The sequence below is a fragment of the Oncorhynchus mykiss genome, chromosome 21 (genome assembly GCF_013265735.2).
Source record: "Oncorhynchus mykiss isolate Arlee chromosome 21, USDA_OmykA_1.1, whole genome shotgun sequence".
Taxonomy (NCBI): domain Eukaryota; kingdom Metazoa; phylum Chordata; class Actinopteri; order Salmoniformes; family Salmonidae; genus Oncorhynchus; species Oncorhynchus mykiss.
This window is the reverse complement of record NC_048585.1, coordinates 27,385,586-27,398,013: the sequence shown is the minus strand read 5'-3', so window position 1 is coordinate 27,398,013 and position 12,428 is coordinate 27,385,586. Positions and strand designations below refer to the sequence as shown.

The window sequence follows — 12,428 nt, the reverse complement described above, 5'->3', positions numbered from 1 at the left end:
TGAAATTGCCCAAGCAACGGTGAAGTACCTAGGAAAGATGGTGGATACTCTTGGTTTTACAGGCTGATCAAGATGTTCGACTTGAGGGCCACCATAATGTATTTTAACACTAGGCCTACTTAATATGCATGTATTTGACAATGTCTGTAACTTATGTATGTCGCTGTGGGTGTTTGTCATTTGAACTGCAGTAGCCTAAGTCTGTCAACGTAATGTGTAGTTTTACGGAACTATATCTGTGGTAATCTTAAATTGGTGTCTAATTAAATCTGTAAAAATGAAGATTGTGTACTGTTATTTTGAACCTTGCGCGGGGTGGGGGGTGGTGTGCTACACAGGGTCCTTTTGATCACCTAAAGGAAGGGGAGAGAGTTTGGGTCCCCCCTGGAAGTCAGGCCCCCTAGATATGGAGCCTTCAGAAAGTATTCACACCCCTTTACTTGTTCCACATTTTTGTTACAGCCTAATTTTAAAATTTAGTCACTGGCCGACACGTAATACCCCATGTCAAAGTGGAATTATGTTTTTAGAAATGTAACAAATGAAAAGCTAAAATGTCTTGCATCTAAGTAGTGAACCCCTTTCATGGTAAGCCCAAATAAGTTCAGTAGTAAAGATGTGCTTAAGTTACACTGAACAAACATATAAGCGCAACATGTAGAGTGTTCCCATGTTTCATGACCTGACAAAAAATATTCAATATGCACAAAAAGTGTATTTGTTTACATCCCTGTTAGTGAGCATTTCTCCTTTGCAAAGATAATCCATCCACCTGACAGGTATGGCATATCAACAAGCTGATTAAACCGCATGATCATTACACAGGTACACCTTGTGCTGGGGATAAAATGACACTTTAAAATGTGCAGTTTTGTCACATCACAATGCCACAGATGTCTCAAGTTGAGGGAGTGTGCAATTTAGCATGCTGACTGCAGAATTGTCCACCAGAGCTATTGCTAGATACAGTGGGGCAAAAAAGTATTCAGTCAGCCACCAATTGTGCAAGTTCTCCCACTTAAAAATATGAGAGAGGCCTGTAATTTTCATCATAGGTACACTTCAACTATGACAGACAAAATGAGAAGAAAAAAATCCAGAAAATCACATTGTAGGATTTTTTATGAATTTATTTGCAAATTATGGTGGAAAATAAGTATTTGGTCAATAACAAAAGTTTATCTCAATACTTTGTTATATACCCTTTGTTGGCAATGACAGAGGTCAAACGTTTTCTGTAAGTCTTCACATGGTTTTCACACACTTGCTGGTATTTTGGCCCATTCCTCCATGCAGATCTCCTCTAGAGCAGTGATGTTTTGGGGCTGTTGCTGGGCAACATGGACGTTCAACTCCCTCCAAAGATTTTCTATGGGGTTGAGATCTGGAGACTGGCTAGGCCACTCCAGGACCTTGAAATGCTTCTTACGAAGCCACTCCTTCGTTGCCCGGGCGGTGTGTTTGGGATCATTGTCATGCTGAAAGTCCCAGCCACGTTTCATCTTCAATGCCCTTGCTGATGGAAGGAGGTTTTCACTCAAAATCCCACGATACATGGCCCCATTCATTCTTTCCTTTACACGGATCAGTCGTCGGTGCAGGTCTACAATTTTGTTTCTGGTGTCCTTTGACAGCTCTTTGGTCTCGGCCATAGTGGAGTGTGGAGTGTGACTGTTTGAGGTTGTGGACAGGTGCCTTTTATACTGATAACAAGTTCAAACAGGTGCCATTAATACAGGTAACGAGTGGAGGACAGAGGAGCCTCTTAAAGAAGAAGTTACAGGTCTGTGAGAGCCAGAACTCTTGCTTGTTTGTAGGTGACCAAATACTTATTTTCCACCATAATTTGCAAACAAATTCATAAAAAATCCTACAATGTGATTTTCTGGATTTTTTTCTCTCATTTTGTCATAGTTGAAGTGTACCTATGATGAAAATTACAGGCCTCTCTCATCTTTTTAAGTGGGAGAACTTGCACATTTGGTGGCTGACTAAATACTTTTTTGCCCCACTGTAATTTAATGTTAATTTCTCTACCATAAGCTGCCTCCAATGTCGTTTTAGAGAATTTGGCAGTACTTTCAACAGGTCTCACAACTGCAGACCACGTGTAACCACGCCAGCGCAGTCCCTCCACATCTGGCTTCTTCGTCTGTCGGAGGGTGCTGAGGGATATTTTTGTCTGTAATAAAGCCCTTTTGTGGGGCAAGACTCATTCTGATTCCCTGGGCCTGGCTGCCAAGTGGGTGAGTCTGTGCCCTCCAAGGCCCACTCATGGCTGCACCCCTGCCCAGTCATATGAAATCCATAGATTAGGGCCTAATGAATTTATTTCAATTGACTGATTTCCTTGTATGAACTGTTTTTTATGACTACCTTATCTCTGTACCCCACACATACAATTATCTGTAAAGTCCCTAAGTTGAGCAGTACATTTCTAACACAGATTCAACCACAAAGACCAGAGAGGTTTTCCAATGTCTCACAATGAAGGGCACATCTAACTCAGTTGCAGAAGAAGGAAACTGTTCAGGGATTTCACCATGAGGCCAATGGTGATTTTAAAACAGTTAAATGGCTGTGATCGGCAAAAACTGAGAATGGATCAACATTGTAGTTACTCCACAATACAAACTAACCTACATGACAGAGTGAAAAGGAAAAACAGGCCAAATATACGAGTTGCTTACCAAAACAATGTTGATGTTCCTGTGGCTTAGTTACAGTTTTGACTTAAATCTGCTTGAAAATCTATGGCAAGATAAAAAAATGGCTGTCTAGTAATGATCGACAACCAAGCTTGAAGAATTTTTAAAAAGAATAATGTAAAAATATTGTACAATCCAGTTATGAAAAGCTCTTAGACTTACCCCGAAAGACAGCTGTAATCACTTCCAAAGGTGATTCTAACATGTATTGACTTGGGGGTGTGAATACTTATAGATATTTCTGTATTTAATTTTCAATAAATTTGCTAAAATTTCCAAAAAATTGTGTTGGGTGAGATTTTTATTTTTATGTCATCCATTTTGAATTCTGACAAACACAACATATGGAATAAATCAAGGGGGATGAATACAGTCAGAAGGCAATGTATGAACACTTCATAAGACATGAAAACAATGTTCAGAATTACAGGAAATTGGGCAAAGCATCCTATTAACTTTTTATTGGAATCAAAATCCTCTTGTAGCCTCACTCTAGATTAGAACTAATGATATTTGTTCAATTCCAGCATTTCATTGTAGTCCTTCATTTTCTTAATTTCATGTTTTTTTTTTAAACTAGGCAAATCAGTTAAGAATAAATTCGTATTTTCAATGACGGCCTATGAACAGCGGGATAACTGCCTTGTTCTGTGGCAGAATGACAGATTTTTACCTTGTCGGCTAGGGGATTCGATCTTGCAACCTTTCGGTGACTAGTCCCTCTGTGACAATGTATTTTGTATTAATTTAATGACAATTCTTATTTTGAACCGATTTCTAGGCTTTTTCTCCCGCTTCGGAAACTGTCCCAATAATGTATATGGTCCCAACACTGAGTAAAATACAATAAAGTCTCTTTGGCTGTGCTAGTAAGTTCTCAGTTATAATTGTTCTAGTTTCATTACTCAATTACGACATTTAACAAACTAAACATTAAAATTGTAAAAATCCAAACTGGTCCTATAAACAGTTTATACGATTCATCGCCCAGCCCTAAATGTGGGTGTTGGATGTGGATGCGCGTGCAAATCAGGTGCTGTATGATGTCACGTTGATTTTCTGCACCCCAGCGGTCCCAATAAGGGAATTCGATTAATGCCACGGAACTTCCCCGGTGAACCGGGTTTGATTATATTCGTTTTGGAACCAGACTGCTTCCCAGGCGTGAGCCAGGTCCCATATTTTGGCCGACAGCGAAGTGGGCTCAAAATTAAAATGGGTAGGTTAGGCAAGTGGAGTAGGACTAATGAGCAGTAGGACTATGTTTTCACATGCAAAAGTAATTGTTTTTGTTGTTGCACAAAAGCGTTTGATAAAAAGGCTTTATCTGCATTTCCAATTAAAACAAACTTGAAAATTCGAACATATATTTTGTAGAAAATAGATGATGCATGTTTCTGAACGATGTATGCTGCCTTGTTGACAACATGACCGAGCGGAACAGATTACTGTTCAATTTGAGACTGTTGCTCCTCCCCGCTTTTGCACATTCAAGTCACGGGCCATAGCAATTACGCCTAATCGAACTCCCTCAATGTTTGAGTATAGAAAGGTAGGCCTATATAAAGGCATGAGTTCGCACACGTTTCCCTCTGTAAACTTACATCACTGTTTGTACGGGTTAGAGAGGTCTACCAGTACTTTATCTGCTGTTTGGATAGCCTGGATTCGGGATTTGCAGCAACAGCATTTTCAACACAACCAGCCACGAGGTTAGTCAGCTGTTTTCTGAACGTGGCACTTTAAACAAGGATGACGAAGTGGGTTTTCAATTTCTAACGTTTACACATTTTTCAAGAACTGCATACTAGTTGTATAATGATGGCTTAAGAAATTGCAGTATTCGAGTTGCTCTGCAGTCTGAATGTTGGTTTGGGAAGTGTTTGGGGCATCTGTGCTCTGTAGAGAGTAGGCTTTTGAAGAAGAGATGCGGGGGACGTCTGGGTCATAAGGATGTGATACAGATAAGATGGAAGGTTTTTAGAAGATTCCATGGAATGAAAATGCACGCCTGATGTTTCCCAAACAAATTGTAAAAAAAATACGCAACTTTAAGCATGAGATGAATCCCGTCGGCGACACAAAATGCGCACACATTCGGTATGTGTTTGGGAATCCATTTAAAATAATAACCATTGTTTTACCGATTTGTTAGTAACGTTGTCGCGTGCTATGTGATTTCTATCTGCTGTTTCACGATTCTCCCATTAAAATCCATCACCATACGTAATCACACCGGCTGTGCAATGGACAAAAATGCACTATCACGGGTTTGGCAATCACCCAGTGGCGGTTGAGGCTAGCGCGTTACTGGAACATTAGCACATTTATGGAAACTCAAAGTAGGAAAGGATAATTGGGAGGGGGACATCCTTTCTATTAGAAATTAAATTGGCCCAATTTTAAAGGAACATCTGATAGTGATGGTGCAAGAAGATCACACGTTTCATGGTCAACATTTACATCCAATCGACACCAGTCATGACATTACCTGTTCTGTGTTGAACCCCCTCCAGTGAGAGTCTGAACATGGTGCAGCTTTCTCCATCCCCAGCCCGGGATGTCTCTCCTTCACCTGAGTGCTCAGAGAAGGGGAGGCAGGGGAGCCCCAAGATTGGCTCCCCCGGTGGACTGAGTCCTCTCCAGCTGGCCCTGGCAGCCTCCACCACCATCTACCAGGGCTACGAGAGTTACATCGAGGACGGCCTCATCTGCCTCAAGCACAAGATCCGCAACCTGGAGAAAAAAAAGGTAGGATGGATGACTTGACAAGATTAGGGGTTTGGTGGGTGTTTGAGTAGATGGAGACATGGCCATTCCTTTCAGGGTTTCCTGCATGCTACTATAAATGAAGACATTGTAAGTGTTTGTATCCACAGATTAAATTGGAAGACTACAGGAAGCGTTTGAAACACGGGGAATCACTCAATCAAGACCAGATAGTAAGAACAGGATTTCCAACTGTGGTAATAAAAGCAGTACACTTCTTTCAACCAGACGATTGAGATGTTGCCTTTTGAACTCTTTCAATGTGTGTCAGGATGCAGTGGAGAAGTATGACGAAGTGATCCACAACCTGCAGTTTGCCCAGGAGCTGCACAAGACCCTTGGTGGCCTAACACAGGAAGTAAGGACCTCTGTTTGCCACTGCTTATCGTAGTGCTGCTGTGTGTATGAATGGGGATGGGCAGAGCAGCACATGCATTCCTTTTGGTAGACCAGGTGTAGTTTCTCATGCGTAGTCAGAATAGCGCTTCTCCATTCATTTCAAGTGTCTGATAATAGGTCAATGATGGTAGAAAGGATGTGACGTATTGGATTGGAATCCAGCCTCAACAAGGGATTGGAGGCTTTAGCCCATTGCACAGTTGGGAATTAGCACACCGCTGTTCCATTCTCCTGCTTGAATGCCTTGATTGCTTTCATGGTTAAGTTTGACATTCCTTGCGTCTGTATAAGTGCATGGTCAGATACAGTGTCAGTAATGTAGAACGGTTAGGTTGTCAACAGATCACTTGTTTCTCCAGATTCATGATGAATCATCTTGTATTTTTGCAAGACAACATAATGGACTTACACCCATTCAGACAACTGAAATCCACAATAGCAAGTTGACTGGCCTAGGTCTAGTGATCAGGCCTAGGTGTAGGAGTATTATTGGGATTGGTCCATAGAATCCATCTAACCACCCCCCTTTAGCTGCTAAAGGCCCAGAAGAAGGCGTTGAGGAAGGAGCAGATGGTCAAGCAGGAGGTTGAGAGGAGAAGGCTGTGCATAGTGCTGCAGGTTAAGTTCCTCTTGCAGACCCTGCTGCAGCACGAGCACATCAGGAAGGACCTCCTCTCTGCCCGCAACCCCCAGCTCAAGGTTGCAGAGCTACATAGCCTGCTTGAGCTTGCTGAACTACTGGGGGTGAAGAGGGACAACAATGTGAGGTACTGGGGAAATAGATGTGTGCACCATACACCCCACACACGCATTCTGTTGGACTTGATGGACAACAGCATAAGTTACTATGAAACACACTCTCACACGTCTGTGTTGATTGAAGACTAGTCTGATCCCCTTCTACTGTGTCCCAGTTTGGAGGATCAGATGGACAGAGCAGCCCTGGTCTACCTGGACCTGCTGGAGGGGAAAAGTAAAGCCGTAGCCGGAACCACTTGTGAGTTTAAACACTACCTGTCCTGTACCCTTTTAAACACCTGCACAGACACTACATTTACTATGACTCGTATCCTCAACTTTCTCTGCCATTTGCTGAACTACTTTAGCTGCCGTGTTTAGAATGCATGCATTTGAATGTTTGCAGACAAGGTCCTAAAGGCTAAGTTGGCGACGCTGATGGATTGTGGGTACTTTGATTGTGTACCGCCGCCACCGAGCAAGAGTCCCAAGGAAGTGGAGGATCCCATGACCAAGAAGACGGTGTCTGAAACCGCCAGCCTCTCTAGTAACTCTACAACAGTGCAACTATTCTTATTCAAAAGCTACTTATCAGACTGGGTATAGAACAATGAATGTATACAACATTTTGTCATTTAGCTGGATGTTATTTTGCCTTGCAGCCCTAATGATGTCAAACAAAAAAGACGTGCCTAGCAGAGAGGTAAGAACCACTAACATGCATTTCCTGCAAGTTGTGTGCCACTGCTTTATCAACGTTCAACCAGCGTTCTCCTTAAGCTATTTACCTGAATGCACTGTGGATATCGTACTGTGGTGCTGATAGTCTGTGGGTGATGCCAGTTTCTTAACAGACACTACCTGCCTGACACAGACCCCAATGGGTGTCGAGACGCTCCCGTTACTCCGAACTGGAAGGCTGAGTTCCAGGCTATGAAGGAACAGGAGCCACCGGACTCATGGGATATGGAGTCCGACTCCACTCAGCCTGTAATCCAGAAACCATGGAGAGGGGCGGCTGTGTTAATCTCCAAAGTTCCAGTTACCTCCAAGAAACAAAATGCCGAACCCAAACAGGTGAGCTATTCTCTTATACCTGAACTCTCAGGGCAGTTGGAACTTGAGACGAGTTGTGACCTCTAATAATGGTCAAGGTTAACACTGGGATTGGGCTAGCTGATCTTAGTTCAGATCAATCATACAACTCAATGACTCTTGTTTCCCCAGAGAAGAGCGAAGTCCAAAAGGGAGCGGGACGCCACAGCTGTGAGTAGACTCTTATCCTTGCATCTCTTACGTTCGATGGACCTGTCCCTATTACTCCATCATATTGTAATTTCCATCAGGCACTTCGTGTGGTCACCCCTGTGGAGGTGTTCAACTCCCAGTCTACCTTGCCCAAGGACCCCATCCTGCGCAAACAGCAGCTGGAGGACCTGATGACCAAGATCAGAGGCTCCTTCAGCTTCATGCAGGTACAGTACTGCTCAGAGGTAATTTCCAGGTGAAAAGCCATCGATCATTTCCAATGTTCCACCTGGGTCGGGGTTACCACGTGACGAAAACAAAAATAAGTCCATGTAGTCCCTCCCTGTTTAAGTCTGTCTTTTGTTGGATGCCTAATAAATACAATCCTGGATTAATCCCCTGTCTCCAGGATTCTCTTCTGGATGGAGAAGGATCACCCACTAACGGCCGTCCTAGACTGGGCCGGCATGCCTCTGGATCCCCCTCTCCACTCGGTAGCCTACCACAACAAAGTTGTTATTTAAGTGGCTGACTTCTAGCAGAACAGAGAATATTCAACATCTGTTTCACCTCTTATTCTCAACAGTACAGAGAGATTTGAGGAGAAGCCCAGTGGACCTTCTCCCCAAAACACTGCATGTAAGATCTGGAGAAGTGTGTGAGATGGCACCATATTCTAGCGCACTAATTTTGACCAGGGCTCTGTTATTTAAGCTTTTGACTGTTGGAGTCAGTATTTTAAGATACATCTTTTTGTCCTCTCTCAGTCCACTCCATTGCTTTCTAAACTCCTCCCTGTTGATGACAAACCCAGTCTGACCAATGGCAACGGGGGTTGTCTAGAGAGCTGTGACCTGGACCTGACTACAGAGGACCTGGCTCACGTCATAGCCATTGTAAGAACTCTCCTATCTGTTAAATGAGACCCATTGAAACAATGACATTTTCTTCTTTTAGATCCACAATTGTTATGAAGCTTTTTATAAAGCACAATGGTTGTCCTCTCCAGGATCCATGTCTGCTGCTGTCTGAGAGTGAGACTGCCTGCCCTTCTCCTCCAGCTCCTCCTCCCCTCTACCGTAGGGAGTCCTCCATCTCCATCACCCTGGACGAGAAGACATCTGCTCGGGTAAAACGACTCATTCCCTGAACATGTAGGATTGGCAAGCCTAAAGTGCATACTATTCTGATTTTAAGTCTCCCCTGACAGTGTTCCCTCTCTGTACCCAGACTCCCATCTCTGAATCCGGTAAGCAATCCCCGTGTAACGGGGTGGTGCCTCCTTGTACCCCCACCCAAGGGCAGCCCTTTTCAACCCCTCCCAGCAGACGTACACTCACCATGGCGCCCCCTGTTCCCTTCCAGACCATGCATTCGGTAAGTCTACCCTACCATACTTTTAACGTGGTCATAGAATGGGCAAGAGGCTTTGAATACACTCCGTTATACACTCTGTTAGTCTTTGAGAGACATTTTAGTATGAGCCTTGGGTCTGTTTTGTTGTTGAAGGTCTTCAAGGTGAACGCCCCCTTACTTCCGACTGTAGACTTTAAATCCGATATTATCCCCTATTCGGACTCCAACGACCTGTGCTATGTCACCACCAGCACCCAGACCCCACCGGAGTTTGCTCCGTCGGAGGACGAACAACTACAGTCGGGTATGCCAGAGTTGTGTTCATTAGGGCAGGAAATAAATGTTTTGCAACGGAAAACTCAAATTAGTTCATTGGGCAAATCCAGGGGTGTATTCGATACACAGGAAACAAGTTTCTATTGGACAAATTCAGTTGGGTACCTCCCCGTTGTCATCCGGTTTGGTTCTTATTGGTGAACGGTTTCCATTGCAAGACATAATGAATACACCCCTTGTTTGTCTGTTTTCTTCCTAATGAATACGACCAAGTCTACTCTTATTTCTCTCCCTTGGGCAGTGAACCAGTCTGAATGTCTGGTAGGTAGTGGTGGGCAGATCTTCCTGTCCCCTGGCCAATCGGGTGGCACCATGGGCCGTTCTGACCAATCATACTACAGAGGATCTGTTAGAGGTATTGCACGTGGTGGCAAGGGGCTGGCACACTCCTACTTTCGCTCTTCTGGTGGGCACAGAGGTATTTATCCTCTTCTCTTATCCCTCAATCCTATGTTTCATCCTTTCCCTCTATCCTATCTTGTTCTGCTTATGCATGTCTCCTACTGATTCAGATTGAGCTTCTAAACCTTAATGGATTGAATCAAGTGAACTCCATTCCCTTGCCTCACAAGTTTCCACATGACATTATCATAATATTACAAGGTTTTGAGTTAGCCTTCACAATCCAATTTTCATCTGTCTCCCTCCCTTTGATGGGTTTTGGGCTGGTCTGTTCTCCCCAGGAGGAAGCTTCATCCCCCAGGCTCACCTGTACGGAGCTCGGGTAAGACACTGCTTCCCAAATCTGTGTGGACAATCAGATATTGTATGTACATTAGTATAGATTGCTGAAGTGATAGGTTTAGAGGTTTTGACTTGTGTAATGGTGTGTTCTTCACCATTAGGACATTGGCTACCAACACAGCTACAGGCGCGGTGGAGGCAATACAGGACAAAGACACAATAATAGTGGCAAGTTCACTTCATTCTTCTGGCTTGATACAAAACACAATCTCTGATTGGTTGGGTATTTTGGGGGGCTTAGTTATCTGGCTTTTGATTGGTCCTCCTCAACAGGTTGGAGTGACTCTTCCCAGGTGAGCAGCCCAGACCGGGAGGGCAACTACTCCCTGGTGGACTCCGCCCACGGTGACTCGCTGCAGGGTGTTGGCATGGACCTCACCACCCAGGTGACCCCTCATGCCCCCCACACCCTGATGCACGTACCCATGTACCCGCTCCCCCAGCATCCCCAGCCCCTCCGCGTGGCCTTCACAGCAGCCCGCACAGCCAACTACACCCCGGGCACCCTGGACCAGCCCATCGCCTTTGACCAGCTCCACAGCAACCTGGGGGAAATGTTCAACACCAACGTGGGTCGTTTCACCTGCCCAGCCAATGGCACCTACGTCTTCCTCTTCCACATCCTCAAGCTGGCGGTCAACGTGCCGCTCTACGTCAACCTGATGCGCAACGACGAGGTGATGGTGTCTGCGTACGCCAACGACGGGGCTCCGGACCACGAGACGGCCAGCAACCACTCCATCCTGCAGCTGTACCAGGGAGACCAGGTGTGGCTGCGGCTGCACCGCGGCTCCATCTATGGCAGCAGCTGGAAGTACAGCACATTCTCTGGCTTCCTGCTCTACCAGGACTGAGCTATTGTGGCCTCATGAGCCAACATGGAGGATACAGGTGGAGGAGAGACTATTGCTTTGCACTAAAAAGGAGAAACTGACATTTTCCATTTCATGTGGCAGACTGCATACCCACCCAGTGCTGGGTTCATTGCCTACCCCAGTCCTGGAGTGTATGGGGTGTGTTCATTGTTCAAACCTTTCAGGATCACCCTTTTGTTTACCCTGTAAATTGCAACCACTAACTACTTCCGGGTCACTAAGGGGCAGAGGGGAAGACTTCCTGCTGGCTTGACGTTCCATGACCCATAATGTGAGAATTTTCCCATTAATGTTTGGTTTTTGGTTGTGGTGCTTAGAGACCGACACTCCATTTTCTGACTAAATCTGTTAGATTGTGAATAGTTGTTACACACGAACTCAGAAAGCTGCCTCTACTATACACTGCTGCTGCTGTATTGGGTGTCACAATTTTTGGTTCTAGTAGCAGGACCGCTTTAGATACAATGTGTCAGGTCTCTAAGACCTTAAAGGAAATGTTATGAATTTGTGTTTTTTTTTCTCTCTCTTCTCTGAATGACTGAGTAAATTCATTGAATGGCTAATGTATGGTTGGCAAAATATGAATTATAATGGACTGTACTTGACAATGCTAAGCACTTTAAATGCATTCTGTGCTGCCTTGCTGTGTGGGGTGATCTGGGTAAAATGGTTGGTTGGGGGGGGTTATGGTGTCTGATTCTGAACACTAAAGGCAGTATTGCCTATGGAGATGTGATCCCTCAATGTGCCTGAATAAAAATAAAAAGTTTCAGCAGTTGAACAGGGTTGTCTTCTGTTTTTGCATGGCACTACCTCTTTCTTCACTTGTAGTGGTTGGTCCATCCATTGTCAGCAGTAGGCTATGCCTACTAAAACTTGTAGTCTTCCATAACAAGCCTTGGGTATCACATCTAAAATCACTACTTAATGGGAAGGCAGTTTATGCTGAGGGTGATTGACAGGCTTTAAGAGATGTACAACGTGAGATCAAAAGAACGATACTGGTGGACAAGGAGGCATACAAGCAAAGGGTGGAGGGGACCCTCTCCTCAGGAGAGGGTGGGTGGCCTGGCCAAGGGATTAAATCCATGGCTAGTGCCCCCCACAAAGGCAGGGAGAACCAGTGCTGACCTTGGGAGACATGAGGGCCAGAACATAGCTAATGAACTAAACGCTTTCTTAAGATTTGAATCGGACAACTTTTTCAGTGGTAAAACAAATGGAAGCGTTAAATGTTTAAGAGGTTTGTTAAACA

At 44.6% G+C, this 12,428-nt stretch overlaps 1 protein-coding gene across 5 annotated transcripts; it reads left to right on the top strand.

Moving 5' to 3' along the window:
* Positions 1-4,202: 4,202 nt before the first annotated feature.
* Positions 4,203-11,954, top strand: LOC110500170 (caprin-2). 5 transcript variants are annotated; one of them, XM_021577364.2, is made up of 21 exons: positions 4,203-4,420; positions 5,225-5,459; positions 5,588-5,650; positions 5,749-5,835; positions 6,408-6,643; positions 6,791-6,873; positions 7,021-7,161; positions 7,277-7,317; positions 7,458-7,691; positions 7,842-7,880; positions 7,961-8,089; positions 8,272-8,356; positions 8,449-8,501; positions 8,630-8,758; positions 8,872-8,991; positions 9,093-9,239; positions 9,372-9,522; positions 9,796-9,972; positions 10,238-10,278; positions 10,400-10,466; positions 10,572-11,954. In XM_021577364.2, the coding sequence occupies exons 2-21, from the start codon at positions 5,238-5,240 to the stop codon at positions 11,150-11,152; spliced, it is 2,826 nt and encodes a 941-aa protein (XP_021433039.2). In that variant the 5' UTR covers positions 4,203-4,420; positions 5,225-5,237; the 3' UTR covers positions 11,153-11,954. The 5 variants fall into 5 exon arrangements, with proteins under 5 accessions (XP_021433039.2, XP_036813415.1, XP_036813414.1 ...); XM_036957520.1 differs by having other exon boundaries at positions 4,260-4,468; XM_036957519.1 differs by lacking the exon at positions 4,203-4,420 and adding an exon at positions 4,514-4,808 and having other exon boundaries at positions 9,796-9,909.
* Positions 11,955-12,428: the final 474 nt, after the last annotated feature.

Coding starts and splice junctions, on each gene's coding strand:
- LOC110500170 (XM_036957518.1), top strand. CDS start 4,723: ATGTTTCCCAAACAAATTGTAAAAAAAATACGCAACTTTAAGCATGAG. Junction 5,460..5,587: donor GCAACCTGGAGAAAAAAAAG/GTAGGATGGATG, acceptor TTGTATCCACAG/ATTAAATTGGAAGACTACAG. Junction 5,836..6,407: donor TTGGTGGCCTAACACAGGAA/GTAAGGACCTCT, acceptor ACCCCCCTTTAG/CTGCTAAAGGCCCAGAAGAA.